Source organism: Populus euphratica, unplaced genomic scaffold (assembly GCF_000495115.2).
Source record: "Populus euphratica unplaced genomic scaffold, PopEup_1.0 scaffold276.1, whole genome shotgun sequence".
Lineage (NCBI taxonomy): Eukaryota > Viridiplantae > Streptophyta > Magnoliopsida > Malpighiales > Salicaceae > Populus > Populus euphratica.
In genome coordinates, this window is record NW_011500158.1 from 85,200 (window position 1) to 96,939 (window position 11,740).

At 31.8% G+C, this 11,740-nt stretch overlaps 1 protein-coding gene across 1 annotated transcript; it reads right to left on the reverse strand.

The window, feature by feature from the left end:
- Positions 1 to 283: 283 nt before the first annotated feature.
- Positions 284 to 11,156, reverse strand: LOC105111139 (Metallopeptidase M24 family protein). Its single transcript, XM_011006408.1, has 16 exons — positions 10,972 to 11,156; positions 10,827 to 10,876; positions 10,676 to 10,736; positions 10,137 to 10,232; positions 9,912 to 10,061; positions 9,658 to 9,789; positions 9,144 to 9,271; positions 7,941 to 7,983; positions 3,356 to 3,439; positions 2,545 to 2,586; positions 2,365 to 2,435; positions 1,712 to 1,765; positions 1,506 to 1,611; positions 1,336 to 1,404; positions 1,028 to 1,171; positions 284 to 724 (listed from the first exon to the last, which is right to left on the reverse strand). Exons 1-16 carry the CDS (start codon positions 11,107 to 11,109, stop codon positions 626 to 628), a joined length of 1,467 nt encoding a protein of 488 aa, XP_011004710.1. The 5' UTR covers positions 11,110 to 11,156; the 3' UTR covers positions 284 to 625.
- Positions 11,157 to 11,740: the final 584 nt, after the last annotated feature.

The following is an 11,740-nucleotide window of genomic DNA, read 5'->3' on the forward strand; positions in this document are numbered from 1 at the left end:
CTGGTTTTATCTATCAAATAATTTTATACTAATAAACATAATTATTTATTCAACCATCAAATTAAAACTTCTCCAGGAGTCCCAACCCAACTCCAAAGCTGACCAATACTACTTTTCGAGTCCCTCAACCAAGCATCGATATTAATACCAAGGAATTCACGACAGGAGGAACGGATCTATTCTCATGCTTGTGTATGGCCCAATTTTGTACCATATTTGATTTATTACCCCTTCTTAAACATTCATTTGTAATTAATGATAGTTTCTTTTGCTGGGTATTAACATAAGAGAAAAGATAAACGACTCATTACCAGAACGTTAAATCAAATTACATTGTTACTCGAGAGGTAACCATGCAAACTCCCAACTGCATAATCCAAGACATGTTTCTAGTCAACTTCCACATAAATAATAACTAGGCACCATGGCGTCTCCATTTCCCCTTCAAGCTTCGACTTCTATGAAAATAGTTGTGTTCCAGCTACCTAGCCTTGTTAAATGTTTCCAACTACAGAACACTGTTATTGTCGATGACATGGAGAGATGGCTCGATTAATACCATGCATACTTTAATTTTGAAGGTACTTTGTTTCAGCTATATTGTTTATTCAAATGACAAACCAGATCAGTTGAGTGGCCATGGTGATCCCGCCATCACTGCTTCAATTTCCGAAATCTGTCGTGGACATTTGGTCATGTTCTGACAACCACCAGCAGTGACATGCTACAAACATCAACAAGAATAGAAAAAACATTACAAGAAATACCAAAATCAACTTCAAAAATAAGCATGAACTTAGCTGATATACAGAGTGGACTCCTATTTTGTAATCTCAGCAGCATGGCATTTTTATTTTTATTTATTTATTTATAGCAACTTCCTAAAAAATGCGGAAAAAAATGAAACAAAGATAGTTATTAAAAAAAAAAATTCATTGTTATTGGAGCATAAAGCAAAATTATAATTGAAATATGGCATCAATAACCGCAGCAACCATCTCCATTTGAGTATCAGGAAATAAAGTACCACGTCACTTTCAATTCGAACCCCGCCAAAACCTTTAAATCTGCTAATTGCTTCAAGATCAAAAAACTTGGCAGTATTTGAACTCTCCATTGCTGGAGCCAACAAAGCATCAATGAAGTAGCAGCCAGGCTCCACTGTTATTACCTACAAGAAAGGCCCCGGGCTTAAAATATTTGGTAGATTTTTAATGTTGTCTTTCATTTCTAATTGTAGATGTTCACACAAAAGGTCAACGCATCATTTTGTCAAAGATCTTAATATCAGCAGTGTAGATGCATGGTTCTTCATTGAACAAGGCCATCACTAACCATTCCCTCTTGAAGCTCTCGAATGGTACGCAAAGCTTTCAATCCTGGTCCTTCTAATTTCTCCAGTCCCTATAATTTGTTTCCGTCAAGATCCAATCCTTGGAGAAAATGAAGCAAAATAGGAAGAGGATTGAAAGCGGAGCTTTGGCAGATAAATTAGCAACAAGTACCTTTAAGTAGCCACCAGGATCATGAGTATCGATCCCCAGGAAATGCCCCAGACCATGAGGCATGAAAACTGCACCTAATCGCTCGATCATCATGTCATCTACATTGCTAAATCCAAGAAATCACACTTGCACTTAAATTAATATTTATCCTGATCATGTCAAATAGTTAGAAGTGAAAGAGACACACTGGGGAATTTAAAGTTTACCCAACAATAATGCACCCGTTTTTCAGCGACTCAAGAATCACCTTCTCTGCTAATCTGTAAAGAATAATAACTATAGTAATATACATGCAGTAGCATGGCCTTGAAAGTTCTATGCAGCAGGTAAAGTGGTTGCTGGAATTTCATTAATAAGACGATGTTACTTTTCTAATATGTAAATGCAATAATGAATAGCATCCAAGTAAAGTATGTTCGCTGAACATCAAAACCTCTCAGTCAAATTTCAAATTACCATACTGGATTGGTATAGTGGAACATCTATCCATCTATGGAAAAATATTCTATTTTTGACGTTAACCATCAAAATAAGTTCTCAATTCTTCCTTTATCAAAATCAAAATGAGATCAACTCTTCCTTTACCCTAGGTCTCAATTAAAAGCCTTCTTCAAACTATTTGGTATCGGAATAAATGAACCAAATATTGTAAAGCCATAACAATGGGTTTCTCTTTTTCTTAGATGTAGTGATTGACCGCACCCACCCACCAATTATTCTCTGAAGCATCTATTGCAAAGGTAAAGGTAGCTAACTAATTTTGTTTCAACTTGTTTATGGCAGCATAAAAGCAGTACTTTCAACAAAAAGAAAAGTCGTTTGTAATCATTAATGAAAGTTAACACTCGTCTAATCTTACTTATGCATATCTACCCAGCTGACTCCAGGTTTCATCGCAGATATGACAGCATTGTGAGCATCAAGGACAGCCTGCAAAATGTGCCATTTAGAAAAAATTCTAAAACAACTGACTTTCTAAGAGACTAAAAATCTGAAAAGGTGCATGTGGGGTAAGCAAATGAACTTTGCACAGTCTTACATTGTATATAAGGGATTGATCACTTGTGAACTTGCCATTCACCTGTATACAGGGGGAAATGGCACTTTTAGACAAAACTTAGAATTGAATAAGCAATTAACAGAAATTCAGGTGGCCTACCCTCTTGACTGCCCTTTAAAACCCATAGCCACAATTGCCATCACATCAAACACTTCAATTTTTATACATAATTTCTAATACCTAGAAAGTTATGAATCATTTCATCTGGTTGCTTCCATCAAATAACCTGTGACACTACTTAATAGAATTAGTTAAAATATGTTCTGTTGTAGTAGTGTAGTGGTAGTCGTGCCAGTGAAGAAGAATGATGCTGATGGTGATGTGGGTCACTATCTCTATATAGATGATCTAATCATTCAAAAGGTAAAACTGAACATATCTCCTCAATCACAGTTGTCTATGAAAGGCATAATAATTAAAAGTTGGGAGCAACTAGGCCTAGTTCTATCTAAAATTCAGAACATGAGTTCAACAGAAATCAGCTTGGTTATCCCTATTGCTCTTCATCATAATTGTTGATACAGGGAACTCTCTATTCACCAAAACATGTGAACCATCTGGACTTTCCAAAAGATAATAAGAAAGAACTGATATCATGTCCACATAGGTGGTAAGATCAGCCTACTGATAAATGGATGTATCAGAATAGTTCAGGTTAGTTCTGTATTTGACACAAGTAAAACACTTATCCTCAATTAAGATGCCTGCATTAGCTTCTGCCCGAAAGGTGGAACAAAATAAACTTGGAGATGATAATTTAAAAAATGCAAATGGAAAATTTTATACTTACAGGGAATGAACAAGTTATGTCAGACCCATAGAAATGGTATTCAGCTCCCATATCAAACAATGCCATATCTCCATCTTGCAGGGTCTGCATAAAACTCATTATAAACATTTTTTAGACTAAAAGATAATTCTTCCAATTTTAAAATTTATAAAGAAAACCTAACCTCAGACCTACTAGGAACTGTAACTTCATCTTAGCAGTTGCAAAATTTTCATGCAAGGGATATAATCATAGCAAGAGTAGAATTTCATACAGGTTAAGGACAATGTGATCACCATCAATTTGCCAAAATCTCAATTCTAAGCTAAGTCCACATCTACAATTGTAAAGCCTAAATAATCAGTCACCAACAGCAGAAAACACAAATTGCCTCTCCCACAACATTACACAAATGGGTTCTGACAATAGCAAGACCCATGGCCTATACTTTGCACGCAACAGTGAACATTCTATAGGTAACATTATAGGAAAATGGGTGTGTAAACAGCACATTCACAAAATCAACATATTTTCCAGGCCAGTTAACCTCTTAGATATACATCCAAAAAGCATCTAAGTCGCACATGTATAATAGCTACACATATACTCCCTTCTGTTACAACTTTTTTCATAAAGTAAAAGAAAATAGAATTCACAGTTTATAAGCAAAATTTATGTTCAGGAAACCTATCAATATAGTGTATGTCATCTGAATTGTATCATACTATAAAATAATAAAAAAATCAATCAATCATAACCTTCAGTTTATCCTATTCTTCACTTTTTACTGGTGCGCATGAACGCATACAAACGCAATATCAAAATAATGATTTGAAGGTCAAAACACATTGCACTAAGTCACTTTTTTTTTTCAATATATTTATATTCTCCACTTTTTAGTGTTGCGTGGAAGTGTTGGTGTGTGATAATCATGTAAAACTGTAGAGGCAACTTCCTCATGTCTAGGTAGCAACTTCTTATAAGGAAAAAAAGAAAAAAGCAAGGTACATGATTACACTTTTCTTTGGTTGATAATAATTTGTTTGACTTTTTACCTTAAATTTTTTTCTCGCTTCATCATTGATGAGTTTTAGGTGTGATTATCATCTAGAACATTTGTATTTTAGCAACAGAATTGGAAAGAAAGAAAAAAGATGAATATTTTACTATTATATCATTTTTTCTTTTACTATTTTTAATTAATATACTATTTAAATTTCTTCTCTTCATCAATAGATGCAAATTCCTCAATTTTTCATCTCTCATTTCTTTTTTCTTTTTCTCCACATTATTTCAATTTTTCATATTAGCTACTCACAATCATTATTCAATTTTTCTCTCCTCTCATCTGAAAATCCCACCAGTTTTCCTTTACATGTATTTTTTTTCTTTTTTCATTGGCAAATCAAATTATGGCCAAAGCCAAGACCCGCTATATAGGCTAGAAAAGTAAATTTGGCACCAAATAATTTTACAGTAACATGGCCATAAAAATTGTGCACAAACTTCTAATCCTACTTAAAGTGAACGTGTATGATTGAGGTTATTTTTTAATTTTTCATCATATTACCTCCCAAACATCAATGAATTGACCATTAAAAAATGAAAACAATGCGCTTTAGTGCTTTAATTTAAGCCGAGATGGGTGTGGGATAGAGGCACAAAATTGTAATTTGACAATTATGAGCTCCAATACCCTAAAAATATAATATAAATTACATGAACTATGTTTCAATCACCTAATAAGCAGGCATTAGGCTAGGCATAAATTGAGGATCTTCCTATCAATGATGATGTATGCTTGAAGTGAATATTGATTGAATTAGAGAAATTCTGTAATCATTAATCATTCTATGTATTTGATTAATAATAATAAAAATAACAACTAGGTATGAGCATATGATAGTAAAATCTTTTATAGAGAAGAATTAAAGACATGCATGTGGTAAAATGTAACATCTTGCTAACAAAGTCCAAACTATGGCCACATCTAATTTTTTAAAAAAAAAAAAAACTTAAAAGTTGTGTTATTGAGATAGAAGAGCATAATTGTATATTTGCATTCTAGTTATGATTATTGTAAGGAAGACTAACTTTTAGAATTTTATTATTCAAACAAATTAAATTTTTATATACAGTAACTTCATTAAATTAGCATCAAGAAAGTATATAATGAAAGTATATAATACTATCATATCCTACAAACCGAAGATTAAAAAAGAACAATTGTTTGTTTACCACATTTATATTTTTATAATACCCATTAATTAAATAACATGATTAGCTAGTAATTGGTGCATGAATCATAGAATTAATTTTGATTGGCTATTATTGAGTGAAAAATGTAAATTTATGTGCAAATCTAGAAGCTGAATATATATATATATATATATATATATATATATATAGTACAAGTATTCTTAGCACGCAGTTAAGAAGTTATAACTAACTTGTATTCATAAATTGACCATTTTATGTGATGTTGTGTGATTTAAGAGTAAAAAATATTGATTGAATTATAGAAATGCTCTACTTGTTAATAATATCATGTGTTGATGACAAATAATTAATAATTTTATGTGTATCAGTAAAATATTTTTTTAAGTAAATTAAAAGACATTCATACGGAAAAACAGAATAACATAATGCTACTTAAGTAAAATCTATGGCCATATCTAATAAGAAATTATTGACCTTCTACTATTGATTAAGAAGTGCATAATTATATATTTCCATTTTAGTAGTTACAATTTTTAAAAGAAGATGATGACTTTTATAATTTTAGAACTCGAGCAAATTAATTTTTTATATAAAGTAACTTCAGGAAAAAAATATAGCAAATAGAAAGGTTGTAATATTACTATATTGTTTATAATGAAGATTAAAAAAAAAACAATTATTTCTTTTACCATATCTATATTTTTGTAATGCAAATCAATAAAATATGAATGGTTAGTAATTGGAGCATGGCCTAAAATTAGTTTGATTGGCTATTATTGATTGAGATGTGTAAATTTATGCATGTACTTAGAAGCCAATCATTTTTTTTCTTTTTGTTAAGTTCATCTAAGCCTATACTAAAGTTAGAAGTAGCTTGAAGGATACCAAGATACTCCACCTATTGAAGGATCCTCCTATCTATGATAATGTTACAATTAACCTTAATTGCTTTAGTTGTATTCTATAATACCCAGAAATGGATATTATAATTGATTGATAGACAATTAACTTTAATTGGTTAAATGGGAATTATAGAAGATCTCCATATCTAAGTGGCAGGTTTTCTCATATTATGGATCATTGAGTTTTTGACAAAAAGCTCTTTTGCAATTATGATATGCTAAATACAATAACTATAAGATAATTTATAATTGATTGCTAATCTTTTTTTCTTTTTCTCATAAACAATTTAACAAAGAAAATGCAATGAACTATTTTTGTTTGAACTATATAATGAATTGATTACTATTATAAATTATCAATTCAAATGATTAGGAGAGAAAAATATTGATTGAATTACAGAAATTACCTAAACAATCTAAAAAAAGAGGGTTTTTTATGGTGCCTTACTGTTCATATTTTTTAATCATTTGATAGTAATTGCACTTCGTAACTCAGTTGATAGCACACAAAAATGGAACCATACAGTTGTACATTCGAATCCCGCTGGCAGCATTATTTTCAAATAGATAACATGCCATCTGACTATTATTTTCAAGAATAAAAAATAAAGGACGAATGACAAAAATAACACCAGGTCAAGTACACAGGTCTTGCCTCCAAGCCTATGCACACCTACAGCCCACTAGCAGCATTATTTTCAAATAGATGACATGTTGTCTTACTATTATTTTTAAGAAAAAAATAAAGGGCAAATGACAAAAATAACACAGGGTCAAGCACACAGGTCTAGCCTCCAAGCCTATGCACGCCTGCCCTACTAGTGGCCCAAGTGCCCCTAGCTTTTTTATGGAACTCTAAGAAAAATTTACCAAATTAACTTACTCTTCAGGATTGACATAATTCTTAAATACTATAATAAAATTTTATTTGAATTTTAATAAAAAAATCAATTATTAGGGGTGACATAAAAATAATAATACTAATAATAAATTGTTCATGAAATTCAATTCAAATATTTTTTTAGTCTTAAAATTTTTTAATAGATTTTTAACATAATTTTATCACATTTATGATTTTTTAAATTTCAATCACACAAAATATGGACATACTATTTTGATATTTTTGTTAAATTATTTAACAATCATAAAATATTTTTTTTGTAACAAAACCAATGATTCGAATTAAAAAACTTGTGTTCCCTAAGACCAACAAGTTTAACAATCATAAAATATTTGTTTTCTAACAAAACCAATGATTCCAATTAAAAAACTTGTGTTTCCTAAGACCAATTAGAAATACATTAATAAGAAAATATCTTGATTGAAAAAAAAATGTATTTTCAGGCTTATTAGTAGTGCCAAACAATTCCTTAAGACCTAGACGCTTTTTTTTTCTTTTTTTTTTTTGCATTCAATAAAATTTTGGTCTTTGCACTATGTGCGGCCATACAAAATAGTGCTAAAGACAAATTTATAAAACTTACCCTGTCATTAGGAGCTGCTGCATGCCCATAGTGAAGAACAGCACTGTACAATGAAACATTAAGGCTGTTAGCTCCTGTTGGAAATAAGTATGCAAAGTTCTACTTCAATGCATCCATATAACTATAGATTTTTCAAAGCAACTACATATCAACGACAGCATGAATCAGAACTTCACAAAAGAGGATGCAGTATTCCTTCTCCTTTCCAAATATTTTGAATTAGAAATAATGACAATCTTAGCCTCCAATCCTATCTGCTAGTGAACTGGTCAGGAGACAATTTCTTTCAAGTGCACTTGCAAAATCCAATAAATGATATAATTAGCAGGGCACTATTGTCTTTGAGAGACAACTTAAACTGAAGTCTGATTCTCAAGCTTGTCATAAGAATGGAGACGACCTTGAGATAGACTTGGCTCATTCTCAAGCTTGTCATAAGAATGGAGATGACCTTGAGATAGACTTGGCTCAGCACATTGTTATGAACTTCAGTTTGACTTAAACAAAATGAATGAGGGCAAGACCTTATACCAATTAACATTCATCACACAGAATAGGAAATCATGCAATATCATTCATTTCATTTGTTCAAAACGATGTCAATTTATTTTGAGGATGAAACAAAGATATGGAATCCCACGTCAATAAGAAATAGAAACGAAAAGGCACATCCTAATAAAACGGGTATGTTTATATTGATAATTAACAAGAAAGGAGGGAACTCATGCCACTAACAATTCACCCTTAATTAGCTAATACAACCAAGCACACTTAAAACATGAGCTTTACCTAGTGAAAATTACTCTTGTAACAAATTCACCTTCATGTTTTAACTAAAATGCAAAAGCAACTTACATACACACTCTACATATGTATGTGTTTTCTGTTTTCGAGAATGTGAAACACCAAAACTCCTGAACCAAGCTCCAACCAACAAAGTGACTTGATGAAGCTCAGGCACACATAAATTTAGTCTTTTAAACCCCTTCACAGCCCTACCCCATTGGCCATGAAGGCTACATGGCCTGTACCATATATGTTCTAAATATTGCTTACCACCTTTTATTGATCCACTCTAGATTGCTTTCAAAAGGGATTACCTATCTATTTTTGAGGTTTTCAATGAATAGACCTAATATTTCAGTTTTGCAGTTAGTTTACACAAACTAATCCATGCAGAATAACAATCATCAAGAACCTCACCTATTTTCTCCAGTAGCACATATACATGTGTATGAACAGTGCCTACACCCGCCATACATGTATGTGTGATGAAGAAATATGCTTTCCAATTGATACTCTTCCATGCCAACTCTAGTTTTTCTCATAACCTAGTCAAAATTGCAATTCTTTAGTATGACAGTAAACCATGTTATATAATTTGAAGTGTTGATTAAAAACAAATTAATGAACAAATAGCATCAATGATAAACTAATCATCAATCAAAATAATGTCTTTCACATGTAACTCGAGATGGAGATGCATGAAAATGAAAGACTCATGTTGCATGGTAGTTTTCATTCATGAGCAAGAACCCCAATTGCAAAAATAAGCAATAGATGATAAGAAATTCCCAGCATTGGCATGCAGCAGCAGCATATATAAAATTGTAACCCATTTGTTTAAGTTTGTGTGAAGAGTAATACCTAAACAAAAACTATAGTTTAAATTCTTGCAAGAAAATCCAGTCAGTCAGAAGTTTCCACAAATAGCTACCTCAACATGAGCTTCAGAGCTTATGTCATTGGCAAACTGAATAAGTGCTAGCTCCATATCTGACTTTAAAACTCGGCATTCAGTCAAAATGGGATGCAATGTAGTCAAATCCTTCTCAAACTTTTCTATCCCCTGAAAAGAGAATTAAAGATAAGGAAAAGAATGTAGATATTTATTTCATGATTGCAGATGTTGTAGCTCTATGTGAGGTAAACATGTGAAATGGTAAGGGCCAGAGGCTTAGAATGTAAGACCTCAAACTCTGCTGGTTTTGAGAAGTTATTACTGTCAGTGTTAAGTCCGTGCAAGAGAAAAAGCCAGGGTTTTTCCAATACGTTGCTGAGCTCATGTAAGACTCCTACAATCTCATCTGTGTAATAGACCATGCTAACCATGTATTGTTGCTGCAAAAAAAAAGTGGATAAACATACACAGTACATTGACGTGCATCAAACCAAGAAGCATTGAAGGAAGGATACCTGAAAGCAAGATAATGGTTTTATTTCTCCTAACCAAACCGCATAATCAGCAGGTAATCTTGGAGCAAATAGAATAGATTTCCCTGTTGCAATGTCCTTGAAATGACAATCAAAAACCACAAACAAAAGGCCGTGAAAATTATAATGATTGTTGAAGTGACACAAACAAGAGAAAGCATTCAGTTTTAAAACAAGAAATGAAGGTTCAAACTACCATGTCCAGGCAAAGTAACACAGAATTGTTAATTGTTTGAATGAAAGGTGTAAGCTAACTAACATGCCAGCAGATGCCCAGATGAAATAAGAAAAGAAAATGTTCATAAAACGATCCACTGGTCCACTATAGGCTGGAAGCATGTATCCTTGATAGTACAATACAGTGATCTAAGAAATTAAATAATAGCATAATTTGTTTTAAGTAAACTTTACAAAATAATAAGTATGAACCGCAATCCATTTTCATTCCGGACAAGAAAAATAATAAAACCAACCATGGCAATTTTACATTGAAAGAAGCGGGGGGGAATCCAGGAGCTTACAATAGCGCCATAGAAACCAGGCTCTTTTACTCCAAACAGATAAGCGAAATAACTCTCCTGCCTACACATCAAAATATACATTTTGTTTATAGTAAAATTGAAAAGCGGAGCAAATCGCCGACATTACAGCTTACAAGTGCAAAGAAATTACCTGAAGAGTTCGATGTGATCAGTGCAGTAGCGAGTTTTTTCCTCGCCTCCCTGATAAATTCATTCATAAAATAAAAAATTATGACAATAATAGATATCATCAATCAATCAACAATACATACATGCATAGATAAATAGATAGATACCTGAAGAAAGACGAAGCCGTGCAGAGGACGAGAGGTTTCGGTGAGATGTCGACGGAGGGATTTTAACAGCTTTTCACGGTTCTTGGCGTGAAGCTCCATCGGTACTTTTGGGGGGGGGAGACGAGACGAAGAAGCCATTTGCGGGCTTCTAGTTCGTTAGGTTTCGTTTCCGCTCCTTTTTCTTGGTTTATGTAAGGATTGTTATTGTAATTTTTAAAAAAAATAATATTTTTATTTTTTAAAAATTATTTTTGTTATTAGTATATTAAAATAATTTTAAAATATTAAAAATATTAATTTAAAGTAAAAATAATCATTTTTTTAAATGTTTTTAAAATACAAAAATAAACAGAATTATAATCAAAATTTAAAAAAAGAAAAAAGAAAAGAAGGCGGGGGGCTTAGTGGTATACTGCGAAGTATAAGAACAATCCTGTTTTTTTATTTCGACCCTTCATTTTATGTTATTTAGTTATTTGATCTGGGTTTAGTTTTAGTGATTCTTTATTCTTAAGAACAGCTTCATGAGCTGTAATAAAAACTACATACGTGATACTCTCATTACCCCCGCAAATTCTTTTAGTGGATGAAACAACAGGTATAGATACCGATAATACAGAAAGAACCGAGGTATTTTTAATAATTATATTATTCTACTCGAGACAACTTATTAAAATTAACTAATATAAATATTAAAAATAATTTTTGTTTAAAATTATAGTAGTAGTTTTAATTTAAAGTAATTTTTATTTAAAAATATATCAAGATA